The sequence below is a fragment of the Manacus candei genome, unplaced genomic scaffold, assembly GCF_025592945.1.
Source record: "Manacus candei isolate 608988 ecotype Guabito, Panama unplaced genomic scaffold, ASM2559294v1 h1tg000086l, whole genome shotgun sequence".
In the NCBI taxonomy this organism is placed as follows: Eukaryota; Metazoa; Chordata; class Aves; order Passeriformes; family Pipridae; genus Manacus; species Manacus candei.
In genome coordinates, this window is record NW_026138134.1 from 5120820 (window position 1) to 5143804 (window position 22985).

The window sequence follows — 22985 nt, forward strand, 5'->3', positions numbered from 1 at the left end:
ATATAATATCGAGCCCAGCAGTCATTTCCTCACTAAAGGTAATTAAGAAGTTATTTGTCAACTGTGCTTTCAGCTTCCGACCACTCAATTCCTTTATGCCTTTTCTGATAGGTTGAGATGCTCTTGGATATCAAAACCAATGCAAAGCAAGTGTGAAACATTATTATTCCAGCTTCACACCCACTTTCCCTCGGTGTGAACAATAATGCAAACTGCAAGACAGTGATGAATTGGACCTGGAGAGGACCAGATGCTCTGTGAGCATTAGCACAGGCTCTGCCCCAAACGTTTTTCAGCCTTAAAAAGAGATGTGATGCCCTGCTCTCAGAGCTGCCCGTGCACACACACCATCCTTTAACACCAGATGTTACCAGATCACACACGAGGTGGAGTGAAAAATGGGAAATAAGCACAGAGCAAACAGGAAAACAGCAAGGGCAAACAGCCAGCGTGGGTAGAGTAATATGTATTTTGACAAGCCTTTTTTTGAGGGGTGAAAAATAGCAGTTTTGGCACATGTTTGCAGATCAGCACTGGTTTCAATGAACTAGGGTTTGCAGGCGGGCTCTGCCCCTGGCTCAGTCACTTGACCCAAAACAAGCCACATTTAGAGCAACTCCATCAGACGCAGCAATTTGCTGCTTCATCACAGCCTACAAAGAGAAAGCACGGGGCTGCTGCCCAGCAGGAATCCCACTACAAACTCAAACATCAGCGGCAACAAGCCTTGCAGCCCCTCTGCCTCTGAGCAGGGCCAGGGAGCCATCAAATAAACCCTTCAGCCTCCAAATGTGACGCCTTCCTTCAGCAAAACATCAGCTTCTGTCACTGTGGTTTTCAGCAGAAAGTTCGTGAAGAGGTTAGGGCTGGACAAAACCTTGCAGGGGCTTTTAGCAGCTCATCCCCTCCCCAGGAGGCCCAGACTGTCTTTGCTCTCAGACTCAGGAAGGGGAGAGAAGGTGCAGAGCCACTGCCAGGGAGCAAGAGCTGATTTTCTGCTGACCCAGCTGAGGTGTGATCACCCAGCTCATCGGGCTGAGATCTTCAGGACATAAAACTGCTTCTGGAAGAGCCAGGGAAGGACCCACAGAGCCTCCCAAGGGGGACCAACGCAGGGAACTGGTGTCACACAGCACAGGGAGAGCTGTTCCCCCACCAGTCACCCTCCTCCCCCCCAACACACACCTTGAAACAGTCCCAAAAAGATAAAAAAAAAAAAAAAAATCAAGCAAAAACCTGCTTTTAAAAAATAGCGAGATCTATAAGGAGCTGAGCACATGCCTGAGTGGGTGGGAAATTAGTATTATTATTATGACTTTGTGCTCACAGGGTCTGAGACCTCAGATGACTTGTTTGTGCCCAGGATGAATTTTTGCAGACTCATTATAAACCCTTGAAAAGCGGGGTTTGTAAGGTCAAAGAAGAACTTCCATTAACTGTAGCCCAGCCAGGGATTGCCAGTATAATCTATTTCTCCCATTTATGAATATTCAATAAGGCCAAGAGGAAGCTCCTCTGCTTTATTTCCACATCGTTGTGCTGACGCTGAGCTAACCAAATAAACAAACTGAAGAGAGGGTGGGGAGGAACAGAGAGGCTCAGGGAAAAAAAATAAATAAATAAAACAAACCCACAAATGCCTGGCTTTCTCCCTCATGAAGATTGCAAATAAATTCTGCAGACTTTGAAGTCAGGAAATCTCAGCAGAGATGAAAATCCCCCTGGGCTGGATGGCTCACCGTTTTTTGGGTATTGTGTTACAGAGCTGCTTCCATGCCAAGGATGGGCAGGATAAACATTGGTACCTTGACACCTGACTGAGACCTGGCTCAGGGATTTGCAATCAAGCAGAACCCAAATCCTCTGGGCTCTGTAATCCCCCCTCCAGGCACTGTGAGACCACAGACTCATCAGACACTTCACAACAACACTCACTGGGAACATTCCCGAGCCTCTGGGTTGGAGGCACTGCTGGATCCATGGAGATGGACAGCTCACAGCTCTGCTCCTTCATCCCTGATAAGTTACTAACACCTTATCTATCATCCATCCCCTGGAAAATCCAGGGGAAGGTCCCACCAGGAGGAGCTCAGCAGGACTCAGCAAAAGTTCCCTCCCTTCATTCCAAAGCAGTCAGTCCAGGGGATGCTGGCACAGCCTGAATCCACAGCCCCTGCTCCAACAGCAAATCCCTGCCCCAGCAGCAAATCCCTGACCTGAGAGGCTTTGGGAAGAGCAGCCTGTCCCTGCAGACACCTCTCCCCACAGAGCCCCTGAGGTGGAGGGCACTGTTGGCCACCTCACAGCATCTCCTGTGGCTCCCCATCACCTACAGCTCATCCACACAGCCCCAGGAACCTCCTCACCTGCACACACAAACCACACCATCTCCTCCTGGCCCTACATGTCCTCCTGGTAGAACCCCCCAGAATCCCCCCAGGTCCCATTATCAGGGAAGGATTCACTCAGGGTTTTCTTCTTGTAGTTCTGGAGCCCGAGTTACACCAACTGCTGCTCCCAAACCACTGGCACACTCACAGCCAGCAGCCTTCTCTTCTAATTCTCGCAAAAGCAAACCCTTTCTGTTGGCACACTGGCTCTCCCTAACCCAGCTCTGATCCATTTCCACCTCCAAATCATTAAAGATAATAAATAAGCCCAGCCTCAGCGTGAGGAACCTTCACATAATCACCTATCTCCCCTCCGATCAGCACTCGACCATTACACTTCTATTTTCTGCAGCTTAACTAGGGAAGCCAGCACTGAACTCTGCCCCTTATCCCACAGCTATTTATTGCCCACGTTCTGCTATTTATTTCCCAAAATAGTCCCTTTTGGGTGGATTTAATGAAAAATCCAAATAAATTAGGTCCGTTGGAACATGTTGAGCTCCTGTTTTCTCAGCCTTCCAAGCAGCATTAGGAAGGAAGGCTTCCCTACTGGGCACCCATCCTCTGCACAAAAGCTGAGGTGATTTGACCTCAAGCTTAGACCCATCCAAGTATCTGAGTGATAATCAGGCCCTCCTAGCAGGAACCCAGAAGCAAAACTCACCTGCCTGACATCCCAGCTCTTCCTCAGGTCTGATTTCTGGAAAGGCAGCTCGTGGCAAAATTCCTGCTGTATCCATGGGCTCCCTCTGCCCACTGGGGTTCCTGCCTTGCTAACTGCCCATCGAGGGGGAAGAGCCCTCCCCTTCACACCTGCTGCTCATTTACACCTGATTTACCTCAGACCAACGGTCCCCAGATCTCCTGATTCACAACACCTGATTCCCAACACCTCTGTCCCTTTCTTCCTCTTGGAACAACTCAATCAGTGCTAATTGACTGCAGGTGGGGACTGCCAGCTCTGTCCTGCCCATCAGCCACTCCCTGTGACCAGCATGGAAATGTTCTATCCATGGAAGCTGTCCCTGCCCATGGCAGGGGTTGGAAGGAGATGAGTCCCTTCCAACCCAAACCATTTTGTGATTCTATGATCTGGTCCTCACTACATTTTCCTCCACCTTCACCACCAGTAACTCCCACATCCACTGTACCACACCAAGTCTTCCACAGGCACCAGGACAAACATAAAAACCACAGTAATGTTAACTGTCCTTCCAAGCCACATCCCACAGAGCAGGTGAAAAGTTATCATGGGGACCCTTAAAACTGCTCCATTACCTCCTCATAGGTCTTACAACTCCTTTTCTCTCTCCAAGTCCCCCCTTTTTCTTGTCAGAGAAGCCATGGCAGGGTTAGTAGCTCCCCTGAGGGTACAGCCAGACAAATTGGGGCTCCCAGTCTCCTGAGCACGAGCTCAGCTCTGCAGCATCCCCAGGGTCTCCTTTCTAAGCCAACTTTTCCCCTCCTGTACAAAGCTTTCCTCCTGGAGTTTCTCATACCCCACTGATTCCTCTGTGTCATCCCCTCAAGTCTCAGCAACCCCCTCCAAGCTGTTCTCATCCTGCTCAAGCCCCATTACAGTGTTCCTCCTGTTCACACACACAGCAAGAGGTTCCTCATTTTAGCTGATTCCCCAGCCTTTATGTGCTGCCTTAGAAACCTCTTGCCCAGAAAACATTTCTGAAAAGACTTGCAGAACATTTGTCTTTCCTTGTGCCTGCCTGGAAGCACAAAAAACAAAACAAACAACACCCAATTCAAACCTGACCCTAACAAGTGCTGCCCATGAAGAGCTCCTCTAAAAGACAGGGAGAATCAATACCCACACCTCAGGCACATCATCAGGCCTTTAAAAAGGGCAAGACATCGACTGCCTGCACATACTTAGTGCTGACAAAAACCAGAATAAAGCTCAAAGTACCTTAAAGAAGATGAAGTTTCTTGGAGGAGGGAGTTCTTCTCCACCAATATGGCCCAGCCATGTCTGATTTTGAGCAGGTATCTGCTCCTTCATCCCCTGTGTCACCCCTCCCTCCTCCTCCCCCCTGCTTTTCCTCTTCTGACACCAAAGCCCATCCTTCCACCCATCAACTCTTGCAGGTTCAAGCATCCCCCAGTAAAAACACACAGCTCCTCCTCCAGCCAGAGCAGCCCCAGGCCTCTCCTGGTCTCCTCTGTCCCTATTTCACATGGAAAACCAGCAGCTCTTCCCAAGAGAAAGAGGAGCCTAAACCCACATGGCCAAAGCAGCTCCCGTGGCAGAACACAGAGATCCTCCATCACAGTCAGATTCTCTCCCACCAGAACTCCTTCAATCAGCCAGGATTTAGCTGAGGATTTTCCCAGCTCCTCTGGCTGAGTTTTAAGTTCACTTTCTGCTTTTCCATCAAGCAAAGACATCAGTGTGAGCACACACAACGCACGGGGGATGCAATTCCCTGGCACATTTAAGCTTTCAGAACAGACAGTCTGGAGGCAGCACTGCCCCTACCTGCTTTGCTGCTCCTTTGATGAGCTCCCTGAAGACCAGGTCCCTCAAATCATCCTCCGTTCTCCCCCAGATTGCTGAGTGCTCCTTGGCATCGAGGTGTCCAGGCCTTTGCCAGCCCACATGACTCCTTGGCTTATTTTCCTTGCACAGCTTGCAAAAGAAACCTCCAGCAAGAAACTTGCAGCAGCAGCAGCTCTGTCTCTGTGCCTGTCCCTCTCAGAACTGCAGGCAGCTGCTCCAGCCCTCCTATTTATAACCCAGCCTTGCACAGGTGATTCTTTTTAGGGAGATGTTCATGTGTTTACCCCAACTCTGGTCTGTCCTCACCCACAGCCCTTCATTTTGGGGGTTCACCTTCCTCAGGCCCCCTCTTCCCACCCCCAAGAGCAGAGGCACCATCCCCACAGGCGCCAGAGCACAAAGGGTTAAGAGAAATGGCCATTTAAAGGAAAAGAAAAGAGCATTCTCCTTCCCTGTGCTGACACACTCTCTGCTCAGCACAGCCTGTCAGCTCCCTCTTTCCCCATCCCAGCTCCAGCTGTCTCATCCCAGGGTAGGAATTCACATCAGGTGTGGGGAAAGCACCACCTGCAAACCAGAACGAGCCACGCAGCAACTTTCCCAACTTCTGCCTTCGCTAATCAGGCCCAGCCCCGAAATGGAAACCGAGAGGGAAAGGTTCTGCCACTCGCCATCTATTTCTCTACCCAGATGGTTCCCTTCAAATACACAGCTTAATATACATAAATACTAAAGCAGACTTGCATCAAGACACGTTAAAAATGCCTTGGCACGGTGGGAGCCTCACTGCAGATGGCTCCTACCCCTGTGTGAAAGAAGACTAAAGCAAACCATGGCAGGAAAGCACCCGGCACAGTCACATCCACCTCCTACCTGTGAGCACACACGTCTGAGCACCCAGGAGCTGGTTGCTGGGTGCTGTCGGCTCCACGGGAGAGCCAGAGACTCCAGAGGGATGCTCCTCGCTCTCCGAACGCCGTAGGCTCCCGGCTCCCAGCGCAGGGAAGCAGAGGGGGAGGCTCTGCTCTGTGCTCGATGCAGCGGTCACATCCAGCCGGGATGTGGCTGCTGAGCGGCTTCCCGGAGAAAAGGCTGAGACAAAGGGCTGGTTCCTGCCGGGGGGGATCTCCCCTGGTGGTGGGGGGGGCTGCTGGAGCCCACCAGCGCTCCGTCAGAACGGCCGGGATGCGGCGGCTGAGCTGTCCCTCGGCATCCCCCGCCAGCCGGAGGTCCCCGGGGAGGCAGGGACAGCGCCGGAGCCCCCAGCCAGCAGCACCTCCCCGCGAAGGGGGAGCGGGAGGCGAAGCGAACCCCCGGCTCGTTCAATTAACTCCCCGCGGGGTCGCAACCTTGAGGTCTCGACCCTGCGAAAGGAAAGAATCCAGCCCGATGGGCGACGAGCCGAGCGGCGCTCGCAGCATCGCTCACCTACGCAGAGCCCCGGCCCAGAGCCGCGGCTGTGCCGGAGTTCAGGCGTAAATCACACGGAATAAAGTTGGGCCTAGGAAGAGGTTTCTGCGCGGAGTTTTCCCCCCAGTGCCCGGGCTCAGCGCTGCTCGTTCGCTGAAGGAGTCAGGGCAGCGCCGACCCCGCACGTCTGCGCACACAACGAGCACCTCGCACATTCCAGAGGCAAATCATCCCCGAGCACAACTCCACCGACACGCGTTCCAGAACAACGAGCCCTTTCCTTTCCGATCCAGAGCCCGAGAAAAATCTGGAGTTAGAGAGCGTTTTCCTCGCTGCCTGGCACGCAGGGCTGCGAGCACGGCAGCCCCCGGGGCCGCGGGGAGCATCCCTGCCAGCTGCCCACCGCATCCCGGGCATCGCTCCCGGCTCATCCACAGGAGTTGTAGCCACCCCCTCCCCGCGCCCCGCGAACTTCGGCTCCGCCGAAAAGCCGGAGCGTGGCATTTTTCAACTCTTGGTGCGCTAAAAACACCGCAAAGGGCTGGTCCCAAAGTCCTTCAGCGAGTGCAGGGGGCGGCCGGGGGGCACTCGCTGTGGGTCCGGAGGGGATGGATGTGACCGGGACGGGGCTGAACGTGGCCGGGGAAGGGGGGATTGTGGCCGGGGGGGCAGCGAGCGGCTGCGGCTCCGCGCTCCGAGCGCTCCCGGCCCCGCGGCTCCGCAGCGGCGGCTCCCGGGGGCCGGGGCGAGCATCCCGCGGGGGGACCCCCGGCCCCGCCACCCCGGGGGAGCGCTGCCCGCCGCCCGCCAGACCCCCCATCCCTGCCTCCCTCCGTCCATCCCTGCCTCCCTCCATCCCTGCCCGCTCGTACCTGGGCTGGGCTCTGCCCGCGGCTGCTCCGGCCCCGCTCCGGCAGCGGCGGCCGCGGGTCCCCGGCGGCGGGAGGGGGAACTGCAGGGGGCGGGGGGCGGCGGCCCGGGCACGGCGGGGACCCCCCCCAAAAACGGGCGGGGCGGCGAGGGAGGGATGGAGAGGGGCTACGGGGAGAGAAAGGGGCTGGGGAGGGAGGGGGGAGAGGGCAGGATGGAGGGATGCGGGGAGGGAAGGGATGGAGAGGGGGTACGGGGAGAGAGGGGGACTGGGGAGGGAAGGGGGAGAGGGCAGGATGGAGGGATGCGGGGAGGGACAGGGAACTAAGGATGGAAGGAGGACAGGGCAGTATGGGGGGATACGGGGAGGACAGAGGACTGAGCGTGGAAAGAGCACAGGGCAGGAAGGAGAGAGTGAGGGAGGGATGCAGGGGGGACAGAGGGAAGGAGGACAGGGCAGGATGGAGGGTCACAGGGAGGACAGGGGACTGAGCATGGAAAGAGGGCAGGACAGGATGGAGGGATACAGGGAGAGGTGGTGCAGGGGGGACAGGGAGCTAAGGATGGAAGGAGGACAGGGCAGGATGGAGGAATGCAGGGAGGAAGGGATACAGGGCTGGCAGAGGACTGAGCATGGAAAGATCACTGGGCAGGAAGGAGGGATACAGGGGGAACAGGGAATTAAGGATGGAAGGAGGACAGGGCAGGATGGAGGGATACAGCAAACAGAGGATGGAGGGAAGCAAGGAGCAGGAGAAGGGAGCTGGGAAGGAGGGCAGAATGGCAGGAGAGTGAGGACAGAGGGAGGCCAGAAACTGGGCTGGAGGGAGCACAGGAAGATGGGATGCAGGGGTCTGAGGAGGGAGGGCAGGGAGCAGTGGGGCACTGGAACTATTGCTTCCAAAACTGACCAGTTTTCCTAAGGCCAAACTAAACACTCCCAGTTGGGATATTTGGGGTTGGGAAAGCTGTGCTTTCTCCCCCACATCCCAAATCCTTAATTTGCTTTAGGACTCTCCAGGGCTCCACCTTTCCCCATATGTTCTTTCCCTCTGCACTCCCTGAGAAGGACACACAGTGAGACACTTTTGCCCTCAGCTGCTAAAATCTTCATATCCAATGTTAACCTGCTCCTTGTGCCCTGAACAGCAACACAGGCTGGGAAAAAACATCATCCAGCACTGGGAGACTGGCAGGAGTGGGACAATCAGAGCCATCCCAGGGTGAGAGGCTGGGAAATGCTGCACCAGGCAGAGCTGAGGTGTCCCTGTGCTGCTCCAACCTCCCCTGCGACGCTTCAGTTTTGTTTCCCTGTTTATTTGTTTTTAATGGCGAGAAAAGCGAAGCTTTTAAACCATCAATTAATTGGACTCTTGCATTAAGAGCAATGAACTATTATTTGACAGGGATTCATCTTCCCCTCCTGCTGAGAAGAAATAAGCTGGCGGAAAAGAATCAGCTTCAGAGGAGAAAAATAAAACGCCTCTGCTTCAGAGACAAATTACTCATGAGATACACAGGTAACAGGCATGGGGTGTTTGAGCTCATCCCTTTTACACATCATTTCCCTCAGGACAACAGCTACAAGTCACTTGCTGTGTGACTGATCCCCAGGCCTTTGCCCCAGTGCCCCTGCCCAGCAGGCCATTCCAAGCATTTATTATTCCAGGAATAGAAGAGCATTTCCCCTGTGTCTGGGCTGAATTTGCTTTTAGTTTATGGTTGTGGCCCTCAAGGTCCAGATTCACACCTGCCTGGGCTGCAGCTCAGTGCTGAAGGTGAAGTGGGAGGGACAGCAACACATAGGCTGGGAGGGCTGGGATTGCTCCCAGACCCAGAGCAGGCTCTGGGAAAACTCCAGGAGTGGGAGATGGACAGATCCTACTCTGACCTCAGTGCTGAGCACACCTGGGCCAGGCACACCTTCTCCTGCCACCTTTGCAGGCACCATCCAGGTGGATCCTGCATCCTCCTCCCTCTCCTGCCCTGTGAAACCACCCCACTCTCTTTCAGACATATTTTGGATAATTCAGGTCCATCTCTGCCCTTCACACACTTGTTGGAGCCTCAGCCTTGCTGTCATGCACTTAGAAAGGAACTTAAGACCTGGGAAAGCTAATCCAAGGCCTCCACCCCAAAATCCCCATGGCAGAGCAGGATCACAGAATTAAAGCACCCTGTCAGCCAACAGCAGGGGAGGGTGGCCTGAAAGCAGGGAATCCAGAGGAGGCAGCTGCAGGAGAACTGTCTGCAAATAAACCTGGCTTGCTTTGGATGCTTTGGAAATCAGAGGTTTCCAAACTGCTTCCTGCCAGGAAGTGTTAGGTGGGGAGGGGAGGGGGAGGGAAGCCACCCAATGGTTTTAAAATAGAGTTTGGTCACTTTATGAATGAGGTGATCTGACACAGTTCCCTGCCAAAGCAAGGGAATTTGGTGACCCAGAAAATCCCGTTCCTGGGGATGGAAGTGTTGTCGTTGTAAGACTGTAAATCCGAGTATTACGGAGGGTTTGGGATCCTGCTTAAACTCGGGGGCACAGAAAGGCAGGGAAGAGATGCTGATACTTCAGAGAGCCCTCAGAGACAGGCCCCCTCCTCCAGGGCAGAGCACTGGTCCCCACCAGCCAGCCCTGAGAGCTCCTCTCCTGGGAATTGCTGCCAAGGTGCTCCCTGAGGTCAGCAAGGCACAGGGGGGAGATCAGGTGGTCTTAAAAATCCAGTTAATTGCCCAAAACAGAAGCTCAGAACTATGGTACTATTGCAGGTCCAGCTCAATCCAGCCCCAAACATGCTTTGGGGTCTCAGCCCAGCCCCAAACACACTTTGGGGTCTCAGCCCAGCCCCAAACATGATTTGGGGTCTCAGCCCAGCCCCAAACAGCCTCTCCCCAGCAGCAGCTCTGCCAGCTGAGCCCCTGCTGATGCACATGGATGAGTCTGCCCCAATTTCCACCACCAGCAGGCTGTTTGTTCCGTGGGATAAACCAACACCTCCAGATCCAAACATCTGGGGGAAGCAGCCCCCACCCTGCTCAGCTCGTGGCATATCAGATATCCCAGCAGATAAATGATCTTCTCCCTCTCAGCTGCACCAAGAGGGGCTCTGATCTCAAACCTGACGTGAAGCTGAGCTGTGAATCATTGAAACAACTGCTACATTTCCCTTCATAGGTGGCTCCATTTCAGCAGCACAGCAAATAACAGTCCCACTGCAAGAAGGAGTCAGTCAAATGCATGAAGAACTGAGAGATTTCAGGGGATAAAAGATTCCTCTTTTTACTGAAATACAAAAAAATAAACCTATTATGTGCATCCCAGGTTTTTCCTTTAAGGTTCACAACGAGTTTCTATTGGCAATAGAACACGTCCAAATTAGATAATTTTATAGATAAGAACAGCTTTGAAGGAAGTGGTTAGGGGAGTATCTTGTGGTAGTTACATAAAAAAGCCCATCTAATTATATATATATATTTAGATAGCTCAAAGAAGTTAGTAGGATGAGTTAGATAAATAAGGAACATTTTGTGGAACAGTTTGTTTGCCTTCTTTTTCATGCAAAAGAAAATGTGTGTGAATTTAAACGAGCTCAAGTCAGGAATGGCATCTGCCATCCTGATGCAAAATTTGGGAGGATGCTCATAGTCCCATCTGAAGAGGCCACTCCACACCTTTATTCCCAATGTTGAAAACAAGCCATTCCTTTAATTACCATCTAACCTCATAAATACATGTGTGGTTGGTGCCCAAAGCTCCCAAGAGAGATGGATCACACCCCCTCCCAGGTGCTGCACACGCAAGTGAGACAATCCTGGGAGACCAGAGCGCCTAAATAAGGTTCCAAAAAGCATGTTGCCATTTTAGAGATGGGAAACAGAGGCCTGGAGCAGCGACAGGATTTCAGGAAGGCCACATCTCAGAACTGAACCCACCTCCAGTCACAGCCCTTTCACAAGGAGATCCATCCCCTCAGACAACAGGAGACACTGGACTCATCATTTGCAGTTTATATTCACCTGCATCCCAGTTTTCCTTGCTTTTTTTTTTGTGTTCTCTTCCTTGTAATTGCTGTCATCAAAGGATGTTTTTCCCCTCTGTGTGCTCATTCCATTCACACCCCAAAGGAAAGGCAGAAAAAACAAAGAGCCCACCAAAACCACTGACCCCACAGAAGCCACCTCCCTTTGAAATGTGAGAGATGAAAAAGAGACTTTTGGGGGAGAAATGATTAAGAAAAGGGAGGAATGAAGAACGAAATGACTTCAGATCTCATGAGCAGGTTGGTCCAAGGACTAAGGAGGGGATCTCCCATCTCTGTAACTGGAGCCTCTGCTCTGGCTGTGACTCACTCTGGGGCAAATTCATCTGCCCTTAAATCTCCCCCAGTCTATAAAACCTTCATCCAAAGAGAATCAGAGCTGCAGAGCTGTGTTGTACCTCCACAGCTTCCCAAGGAACTGTGGAAGCCCTGCACTCACTCCCCTGTCTCCCAAAGCTGGTCAGTCCCTGTCTCGAGCCAGCAGATGCTTCTTTGGGTTGAGCCCTGACTCTCCTCACCAGCACAGAGCATTTTCCACCACCAATAATTCCATGGAGAGTTAAGAAAGGGAAGCAGAGAAGATCAGACTCAAGGCCTAAGGTGATGTGCACCAGCACAGGAGGATTTGGATCAGCCCAAGCCTCAAATCTCTTGACAATTCCAAGCCCAGAGTCCTGGAGGAGCAGCTGGAGCAACTTGTGCCATCAGAGGATGGGGTTTCTGGAGAAGGAGAAGCCAAGACTGGAGTATTTCCCTGCTCCTCTGCTGTCCCTGGTTAAGCTCCCATGACTGACCATGTGCCACCTCCAGCAGCATCAGCAGCAGGGAAGAGCTACTTTTTGGGAGATTTTTTTGCAGTTCCTGAGGTGGACTGACACAGCCCAACCTCACACAGGCATTTTCTCTCTGCCAGCTCCAGCCCAGCAGCAGATCCCATCGTGCAGAGGGAGACAGATGAGCCCCAGCTCAGCAGTGACAGGGGCAGCTTTATTATGGCACAATAAAGAAATTGCAGAGCAGAAAAGATGAGTTCAATAGAAGCTACAATTGAGGCTATTTGACTCCTGCTGCATGCACACACTAAAATGATGATGATGAATGGGTCAGAGGGGCTTTTGAAACGTCGTGAGCCGCCTCCTTCCAGAAGGTTGGAAGGTTTTTCTACCCAAAAACTAACAAAGAAAAGTCAGTGCTTGGAGGTGAAATGCTGGATTAAGGGCATGCAGAGGAGAACGTGGAACAGGCAGTTCCATCACCAGGTTTTTGTGGGGAACAGCAAGCACACAGCAGAACTGCCAGAGGAAAGGGAGGACAGCACTCAGTGCTCATTAAACTTCAGTTTTGAAGGGAGATGGGAGAAGGAGAAGGAGCAGAAACCTCCAGCAAGATTTAAAAATGCCACGAAGACCCACAGAGAAGGGTTTAATCTCCTCCTCACAAAGGTCAGAGGGAAGCAGACGGAGTTACATCAAATACATCTTTATGAAACTACAGAGAAAGGGTTCTTTCAAACTCAGCTGACAAAAGCAGAACACAAAGCTTTCTCCTCTCCATGCTAATTCAGAGCTGAGATGTTGTTTTAGCACCAGAAGTGGGATCTGAATTGAAGCTCCAAGAGGCAGAAGGAAGGAAGATGTGCTCATTAATATCCCAGTATAACAATAACCTCAGATAATATGAATTATTGCAAAGCCTCCAGAGAGCTGATAGAAATGTAGATTTACTCTCCCATCCATGCAGCTCCACTTGGTGCAGTTTATTCAGCAGCACTGAGTAAATATCAACAAGAAGGTTAAAATATTGATCGGGGAAAATACTTCACGCTGAATGAGCCTCAGACATCTGGAAACAAACTGGTGCAAGAAAGTGGCAGAGATATTTCGGGCCTTTTATTCTGCCAAAAGCCCAACTGATGATTTGCAGCTGTAAACTCCCATCTGGTGAGAAGGAAGAAGGGAAAAAAAAAATAATTCAGCTTCTGGACTGAAAGAAACCCTGCTTGGTGTTTGGTTTGGGGTGTGGAGAAGGGCAGGAGGGATCTGTACCCTTGGAATCAAATTGCTAGGGGTGGAAAAAGCCCTTTAAGGGCATCAAGTGCAGCCATCAACCAGCACCACCCAGTTCCCCACTAAACCTTGTCCTTTAAGTGCCACATCCCCGTGGTTTTGGGCAATCCCAGGGATGATGACTCTGCCACTGCCTTGGGAAGGGGTTCCAAGGCTTGACAACCCCTCTGTGAAGAAATTTTCCTTCATTCCCAACCTCCCACTGCACAACTTCAGGCCGTTTCTTAGCTTCCCTTCCCTCAGGACTATTCTCCAAGCAGTGCTCAGGGGAGTTAACAGGGCTGGAAACCCAATTTGCAGCACTCTCAGCTCCAAAATCCCTCTCCCAGTGCAGCCTTATTTCACACACTCTCTGTGTGAGCCCCAACCTTCCCAGGGCAGAGCTGGAAGTGGCACCCAAAGCTTTTGGCTGCCTGAGCCTCCCCCTCCAGCAGCTCCCCAAGCCCTCCTCCTTTAAACAACAGGTGCCTAAGGAGTTTGGAAGATTTGTTAAGCCAACATCCTAACACAGACATATGCTCCCCATCGTTCCCATGCTCATCTCTGTGCCATCTGCATTTTGGATCACACTCCAAGGAAACACATCCAAGTCTGCAGTTTTTGTGGGTGCTGTTGTGCCCTGCCTGGGTCCATCTCTCTGGTGATAAAATTTACCACCCCCCACACACACAACCATCAGGCAAAGAACACGTGCCAGGCACTGGACAGTTTCCATTTCATAAATATTTTTTTTTAAAGAACAACAACAACAACAACAACAATCTAAAACTCGCTGGCTAATTGATAAAAAGCAAAGGGAAATTACAGGTATTTTTCAGCAAAACAAAACAAGGCTGTCCTTGCTGAAAAGATGTTTTCTGGAACAAAAAGCATGTCCACAATACCTCAAATACCACAACCCAAAAAATGCCACGAGCCCATCTGCAATGAGATTCCTCCAATCCTCTCGTGCCTTCTCCCCTATCTGTGGCAGGCAGCAAGGAGAGATTAATTCCATGATGGTGGATGAGAAACAGCCCTAAAAGATGCAGCTCTGTTCCCTCCCACCCCCAGCTGGGATTTGAGGGCAGAGGCTGCAGAAAACACAAAGCTCAGATTTTTTTCCTGAGCTGTTCATTTTGCATCATTTATTTACAGCAACACAGCAAAGGGAACATATAAAATAACATTTAAATAGGCAAAACACGAAGAGCATCATTAGGAAAGCGTAATAGAGCTCAGATTACCAATTATAATAAAGTAATAAAGTAATCTCTCAAGGAGCTTCATGTACAAACTGCAGAAGGGGAAGGGGGGAGAAAAAAAAAGGAAAAAAGCTCTGAATTCTCAGTAATATACTTGATTTTGTTTGTTCTCTCTTTTGGTGTTGTTCTTAATTTATTTTTGTCAGCTTGTCTGTCAGAAGTGTGACTGCATCACTTCCCAGGGAAGTCAGAAGCTAAAATAGGAATGTCACTAATGACAAGGATCCAGGTAAAGCATCCTCTGCAGAGAATTCAACAAAACCCAGGCCCTGGCACAAAACTCTCAGCACAGATGTTCCCTATTAAAAAAAAGATTTGCAAGTTCCCTCAGCAGCAAGTTTTACTTTCCCTTCCCTTGTAACTTCTTATTTGATCCCAGTGGAGGGGGAAATATCCAGCAAAAAATGGAAATAAAAAGCCTCCAGTGACAGGCAAAGGGGTGTCACACAACTCCTGGGGGTCACTGTCCCCACTGTCCCAAAAGCAGGCACCAGGCTGGAGTTTCATCACCTAAAAACTCCTAATTTAGGAAAACAGAGCAATCTTAGCATATATAAGATTAAAAATCACAAGCAAGCTATGGTTTAAGCCCAACAGACTCAGTTAACACTTGATACGAAGCTGCAGCCTCTGGTTGGGCAGCAAACACTTGCAGAGAATTCCTCATTTCAGGGAAAAAATGAGTCCAACACCACCCAAATGATAAATATTTGCAAGATACTGAGGGGTAATATCATGTTGAATTAAGGTAATATCATAATGAGGTAATATCATAATGAGGTAATACCATAATGAGGTAATACTATAATGAGGGAATACTATAATAAGGGAATATCATAATAAGGGAATATCATAATAAAGTAATGTCATAACAAGGAAATATCATGTTCCTACACCAACAGTTCCCAACCAATCCAAACAAATTCCGTTTTACAAACAACAAGCTTATAAATTAATAAAAATATCAATAATGGTTCTGGTTTCCTTTCAAATGGCAATGCTGGAAAACTCTAAAGCATCCCCCACATCCCCCAGAGCAGGAAAAGAACACAGAAGTGCCTGGGAATTGAAAGCAGAGCTCAGAGCTCAGATTTAACTGTCCAACAGCATCAGATGAGCCAAAGCCTCGCAGTGACAGCTTGGCTGGGCTTGTGAAAGTGTTCATTAAATTGCTGTCAGGGCCCGAGGAGTGAGACATCAGGCAACAGAAATCGTGCTGCACCCAAGGAGAAAGGGCAAAATTCCACTTGCAAGTCCCATTTGGCAGCTGCAGCTCCAGGCAGAGCAGCCCCAGGGGGTGCAGGACACAGCCAGGGCACCACGGGGACGTCCTGAGGGGTCACTCTGAGCTGGGAGCAAGAGGGAAAGTGGTTTGGTTTCCTGCCTTTGGGGGTTTGGATCGAGTGGGAAGTTGGTTTGGGGTCCTGCAGTTGGTGTTTGGTGCTGATTCAGCACCCCAGGGATGGCACAGGGACCTTCTCCCTGCACGGTGTCGTGTGTGACAAGAACCAAACACCTCCCAAAGGAGCTCCCACTCTCCTGGCACTGCAATTCCTGAGCTCTTTTTTGCCCTGGATCAGCAGGATATTCTCTACACCCCAAATTCAGACACCTCTGGGGGTTCAGCCCTCACCAAACACCAACCAGAGGAGCGAAGAAGTGCAAATCCAGCATGTGATGGGCACAAAAACACTGAATATTCGCTGCTCTGGGGCTTCAATTCTTTCAGGAGGCACATCTGACTTTAGAACAAGCCTAAATTAATTCATTTACTAATTCACTAAACAGCAGAAATTCAGTCAAGGCACTTCAATCTCTACAAAAGCCCCTAAAAAATCTCCTTTGCCATCACCACTCTGTCCTGCCAAACACTCCAGGCAATTCCAATCCCCCAAAAAATCCACCAGACAAAAGGTTATTTCCTTTAAGCTTATTTAATGATATTTGAAACGCTTAAATTTTCTATTTCCCAGATCCTGAAAACAGATTTTTTTTTTAAGTGACCAATATTTAATTCCAGAAACATACAACCTGATCAGCTAAGTCATAAAAGAGCTATTTTACAAACATACATCTGGATAATTAGAACAATAAAGTCTTTTTAGACATTCAAACATGATCAGTAAAAATACAGGATTATTAATAAAGATTTTTGTGTATTTTTTTTTTTAAAGAATACTTCCAGATTTTTCTTTTTTTTCTTCTCTTTAAAGTAAATCTCTGTTAAGAGTACATGATTGTATGTTGTACAAAGAAAATAAAAATATTCTAGCATGAAGAGAGCTCCACAAGACTTAATTCAAAATAAAACAGCAGTGTTTTGGCTGCAGTATCCCTTTTGCAGTACATCTGCTTGTCAGTTGGCACCTTTGGGGAGGGGGAGGGAATTGAGGGATTTCTTTAGGGAACAGAGGGAGAAATCAACACCAGATAGCAGGAGATGATGGGTCTGATGTTCAGACCCCTATTCCAAAACCAGGGACAGGATCTGTAAATCAGAATATCCACATTTTACCAAATAAAACTGGGAACAGGCTGAGTGCTGTCTGAAAGCTGCCCCAAACCATCCAGATTTCTTCACTCTTGAGGTTTCCTCATCCTTCTGTCTGAAGGAATCTCCCCTCCCTACAGAAAAAGTATGTTCAGGAGACCCAAATGGTCCAACACCAGCTCAGCATTTGCTCTCCGACAGGAGAAGGAAATTCCCATTCCAAAAAATCCATCTGACATTTCTGCTTGTCCATGAACCATGTGACAGCAGAAGTGACCTCTCAGAAGGACACAGAAGATGGTTCCCACACTACAAATCTGTTCCCAAAATAAGAAACCCTTGTTACTCTTCTGTTTGGGGAAGGGAAAAGAAAAAAAAACCAAAAACCCCTCGACTATTTGGGAGGAAAAAATCCCAGAGAACAGTGTCCTGCTCTGTTATCCAGTTTGGACATGGGAATGTACAATCCATCCACAACCAGGGGCAAACCAAAATGCTTCCTCACACTGAAAACTGGGGTTTAAAGAAGGGAATCTTATGGCTTCGAGGAGGAAAAAACATGAGAATCCTGAACAGTGCATTGGAGCTGCAGCTCCTTCCATGCCTGAGCTCTGGGGGACAGCACATGGGCCAGGAGAAAGGAATTCCCTGTCATTCCAGGTGACTGCTCTCAAAACTAAGGGATTCCTGACCCCACCATGGTTTTCCCAGAGGGGGAATGCCCTGTTTGTGAGGAGCTGAACCCAAACCCGACCAGCGCAGAGCTCAGAGGGTCCTTTATGTCGCCCATAAAACTGGGGTCAAATTTAGGCTTCTCCAACATTCCTTCAAGCTCTCTGGCCCCTCCTGCCCTGGAGACTGGCCATGCCAGCTGGGACAAAGGCACCCAGCCTGGCTGCTCCCCTGGCACACCTGGAGAGGTGACAGGGACAGCACTGTCCCCTCCCCTCCCCTGTGTCACACATGAAGGGAGGGTGGGGAAAATCCCACTCCAGCAGCTCCCAGGTTGAAGTGTAAGGATGAGGCCACACAAATACTCGGCATTCCCAGCTTTTTTCACTGCTGCCACACCTGTCAGGGATGAAACAAAGCAGTGGTGGAACCACAGACCACCAGGAACCTCAGAGAAAACCAGACCACCAGGGATTTTGCCTTCAGGCACAAGGAATGAGTATGAAGCAGCCAGACCTTCACAGCCCCCACCTTTGCTGGTCTTCCAGGATATTCTTTTAAAGCCAGACTAAGCTCTTTCTATTCTACAGTTCAGGGATAACTTCCCATCAACCATGGAAGCTTCTGGAAAGCTTTCAGACCACCAAGGTCACAAAAACTGCTCCTGGGTCTGGAGTGTGGGGTTGCAGCTGATGGAAGGGAAGTGGGGGAGAAAAGGGTCTCAAACACTAAGTCTGGCTCTATCCCAGTCCTCCTTCTGGCAGGATCCATGGCAGCATCCTGGTTTGGGGGATGCTCATAAACATCTGGGTGTTTATAAGCAAAGGAACCGTGTGGCTGAGGTGAGGAGGGGAGTTTTGGGGTAATACTGACAGTGAATCTCTCCCAAGGGAGAGGAAGCTCCTGCCAGCCTGGCAGAGAACACTTGGCTTTGTGTTGGCAGTGTAATGATGCTTCGTGCAACCAGCTCTTCAAACAAGAGGAACTCCTTCCTCCCTACCCTCTGAACTTCCACATCAGGCCCAAAATCACCTGTGCTGCCCCTGCCCATCATCCCAGGAACTCTTCCCTTGTGTGTTCCACGGGGAAGAACAGGATCTGATGTTTTTCTTACAGACAAAGGACAGATCTGTTTTCTTGCCAGCAGCTAAAATGTTTCACTGGGAGGAGCAGGGAGTGGGATCTTGACAGTGACAGTGACCAAAGGCAGATTTTCAGCACTTCCTGATGCTCTGACTGGCAGTGGGATGCACAGGCTTGGCTTGCTGCTCACTTTGGGCTCCTTAAACAGTTTAAAACTCGGCAAGAGGGTGCAACAGAGGCTTCCTCACACACCTTCCCCCAGCAGCCCCACTCCTGGTGTCTGTGGCACCAGGGACAGCTTGAACCACCCTGTGCCAGGCAGGAGCTGCTGCCCTGGGACCAACCTCAGTTAGTCCAGTGTTAACTCTGTGATGACCTTTTTACCATCCTGTTCCCAGACTGGAAGGAATTCCAACAGCAAACCCCGTTCCAACAAGCCTAAGGAAGTCCTAGAGAGCTGGTTCAGCCTTCCTGGATTTGCAAATCTCTGTTTCAGTGAGAACACGTTGGCACAAGTTAGTTTAAAAAAAAAAATAAAACAAACCAACCCCACCCTCCCCCAAAAAAAAAAAACCCCAAAGCCCACCCCAAGCCCTCAGCAAGACATACTTTCAGGTACTAAAACTTACTGGCCCTATAATCAGCAGTACCTGTGGCTAACTCCAATGGCAGCCCTTTTTCATTCAGTAGTGAATCAGGGGCAGAGCTGCCCCACATCTTTGAAACACTTCTGGGTTTGCATTTTTTTCTTCTTTTTTTTTTTCCTTTTTTTTTTTTTTTTTTTGATCCAGAGAAGAGTTACAAAAGTGCTGCAGGTCCAAGTATTTTTTATCACTTTACAAAGGAGACAATGATCAAAGCCAACAAAGTCAAGAAAAAAAAAAAAATAAAAATTAGACCTCTCTTTCTCCCCTCCCAGTCTGATCTTGCAAGGGGAAAGGGGAAAAGGAAAACTCGCCCATCTCAAGTGCCTGGATGTTTAGTGCATGGAAAATTCTTGTTACACACGTGGTGACAGGAGCAATTCCCATGCAGTTTGTTGAAACACAGGTAATTCCAGCCACAAGTCATCCTAACACCTTCATAAGTAGCTCTTGGCATGGCAGTTTGAGTTGCCAGCAGGGAGTGCAGAGTCCAGTCCAGTGAAATAAAGATTCACCTGCACACAGGTAACACCCTGGCCCCTCACCCCTGACCCAGGATGGACCCTATGCAGGGGGCTAGAACTGTCACTGCCCAGTTCAAACAGAACAAAACAGAACAAAACAAAATAAACAAAAAAAAAAGGCAGATTAAAAAAATTAAAATGTGCTTTTGATACACGGAATGAAGTCAAATAAATACATTGATCTTTTTTTTTTTTTTTAAATGTCTAAATACATTTTTTTTATATCCTACACCCAAAGCTCTGTACATTTGGTTTGGTTTTTTTTTTTTTCTTTTTCTGTTCTGAAAAATGTATTTCTGGTAGCAAGGAGAGGAGCAGAATAGAATAGACTCCCTCACTGACAAGATAGTGCAGATGCCCCACAGGAAAAGCACCCCATGCCCACTTTGCTAAAGTCTGGTTCGTGTTTGGATGGTCCAAACCCTCTTGTCTCAGAGTCCACAAGGAAGACAGCGGGTGCTGTGTCCTGATCCTCTTCATCCCATCTTCAGCCACTCCAGAAAACACGACTAGCTTTTGTCTGAAGGAGGGAAAAAGAGAAAGAAAAAAGGGGGAAAAAATGCGGTGAGAGACAGATGTCTGACACTTCTGACCACTCCTGTGACATGAGAGACATCACACCCATTTGACCTTAAAACCTTGTCAGTAATTGCAGCAATTCCATGTGTAGGATGCCCAGTTTAAAGGGACCCATGGAACAACTGCACAGCTCCTGGAGGAGCAGGAGCCAGACTGATCATTGCACACCTTCAGAAACCTCCCTCTGGGACTTCCCATCCACCTGGCCTTCCTGGGAAGAGGGGCTGTGCATCCTGAGGTGAAGGTCTCTGGCAGGTGGGGTGAGAAACAACCTTTCCAGAGGAGGAACAAGCTCCTCTGCACATCCATGGATTCAGTGACCCTTCCTGGAGCCAGCCCGGGCTCAGCCCTGGGAGAGCTGCTCCAGGAGGTGAATCCTTCTTTTTTTTTTTTAATGTCAGTGTGAGAAACATGAATAATTGATTTTGTGTTCTCTGTTCAATGCCTGGGGCCGGGGTGGAACGTGCTCCCAGGTCCAGCCAGGCTGGTTCCTACCTGAGTGCTCTCCCGTGGAGGCTGAGCCAGCCAGCCCTTGGCGTCGCAGAACGGTGTAGTCCTCCTCCACCTCCTGCAAAACAGAACAACCCCAAAGCTCAGAGTGGCTCTTTATTTACTGAGCAAACAGAGGGGGCTTCAAATGGCAAAAGAGAAGTTTCAATCACCCACGTTGCAGTGACTCACAGTGGACCTCAACTCCTTCCCCAGCATCTCTGTCTGACCTTCCATTTGCATGCAACACTCTACTTTTTTTTGTTTTTCCCCTTCAGGTTTCCGTCAAATTGAAGGCTGGCTACTGAATGTTTCATACATCAAAATGCTAAAAACCTTCTGCAGCGACGGCTATTTTGTAAAGAGAATCCCCATCACATAAAAAAATGAAATAATTTCAAACATACTTAGCCTGAAAACCTTGTCATTGGTTTGCTGCAACTCGGCACCTTCATTTGACACTGGCAGCAGCAGCATGCAACAGATTTGATAAGCCTTTTTATGCCAGGAATTCTTATTCCTTAGGTCAGTGGCCCCTTCAAAACTCCACTGCTGCAGACTTGTCCCAGCCCTCAGGAACCTCTCCAGATTCAAACCAATACGTGCCCACCAGAAATATTTGCCTCTCGTCATCCACAACTTAAATTCAAGCAGAACAGCATCAAATTCCTGCTTCAAAAGCTCCCAGAAATGAGAGCCAGAGGTAAGGAGAAGCATGGCAGCTTTTTTTTTCCCCTCCTCCTCAAAATTATTTTCAAGCTCTTTTTTTTTTTAAGCCAAAATCTAAAGGGTATGAGAGCCCTGAAGGTGTTTTAGTAGGAGCACAACACACCTTTAGTTGGGAACACAACACACCTTTAGTTGGGAATACAATACACTTTTAGTAGGAGCACAACACACCTTTAGTAGGAGCACATCACACATTTAGCAGGAAACACAACACACCTTTAGTAGGAAACACAACACACCTTTAGTAGGAAACACAACACACCTTTAGTAGGAACACAACACACCTTTAGTAGAAACACAACACACCTTTAGCAGGAAACACAACACACCTTTAGCAGGAAACACAACACACCTTTAGTAGGAAACACAACACACCTTTAGTAGGAACACAACACACCTTTAGCAGGAAACACAACACACCTTTAGTAGGAAACACGTCACATCTTTAGTAGGAAACCCAACACACCTTTAGCTTTTCAAGGGCATCCTCAATGTTCTGGATGTACTGCATGAGCTGCACACGGATCTCCAGGGGCAGGGGAGGGCTTGCCATGAAGGAGCAGGACTCTTCCACCCCCCCCCAGCGCGAGGCCAGCATCTCCTCCGGGAACGGGGAGCCCCCTCCGATCGACCGCGCGTCCCGGGGGGACAGCGGGTGCTGCCGGGCAGAGTCCAAGGGGGCCCGGCCACCCCCCGTGCACTGGAGGACCAGGGAGGACACCTCTTCGTCCGTGGAGCTCTCCTGCACTGTTCCATATCCATCGAGGATCAAATAATTTCCTGTGGAGAGAGGACAGCTCTTGGTTCCCACCTCCAGCTCGGAGGCACTGCAGGAGAGGGGAGTGGGGAGAGGCCCAGCTCCTGAGGCATTTGAAAATGGCCTGGGGAGAAGCTTTTCTGAAAGCTACACAGGTTGTATCAGGCCAGACTGGTTTGGTTCTGAATTGGTTCAGAGATTAGGGCTGGTTTTTGCACTGTAGATTAAAATCTCCATGATTAGATAGACAGGAGTTGGACTCGAGAGGATCCTTGTTAAACCCTTCCACCCCAGGATATTCTAGGAACTAATCCCCTGCTCTTCTGGTTTTCCATTTCTATTATACTGATTTTTGCACTGTAGATTAAAATCTCCATGATTAGATGGGCAGGAGTTGGACTCTGATCCTTGTGGGTCCCTTCCACCCCAGGATATTCTAGGAACTAATCACCCACCCTCTTGTTTTCTATTTCTAACACTGGTTTTTGCTC

General features: G+C 49.7%; 2 protein-coding genes across 4 annotated transcripts in view; both read right to left on the reverse strand.

Annotated features, from left to right (window-relative positions):
* GRIK4 (glutamate ionotropic receptor kainate type subunit 4) overlaps positions 1 to 7226 on the reverse strand; it is a 182379-nt gene extending 175153 nt beyond the window's left edge. The window contains 1 exon segment of the mRNA XM_051812219.1: positions 7185 to 7226. The gene's annotated coding sequence lies outside the window, so the exon portion shown is untranslated.
* Positions 7227 to 18525: 11299 nt separating this feature from the next.
* ARHGEF12 (Rho guanine nucleotide exchange factor 12) overlaps positions 18526 to 22985 on the reverse strand; it is a 73296-nt gene continuing 68836 nt past the window's right edge. For 2 of the 3 annotated variants that reach the window (XM_051812216.1, XM_051812215.1), the window contains exons 39-41: positions 22204 to 22517; positions 21015 to 21087; positions 18526 to 20460 (exon numbers count right to left, since the gene is read on the reverse strand). In XM_051812216.1, coding sequence (XP_051668176.1) covers positions 20450 to 20460; positions 21015 to 21087; positions 22204 to 22517 — 398 coding nt within the window. In that variant the 3' untranslated portion in view covers positions 18526 to 20449. Of the gene's footprint in view, positions 20461 to 21014; positions 22022 to 22157; positions 22518 to 22985 lie in introns of those variants that run through there. The other variant, XM_051812217.1, reaches the window with a different exon arrangement.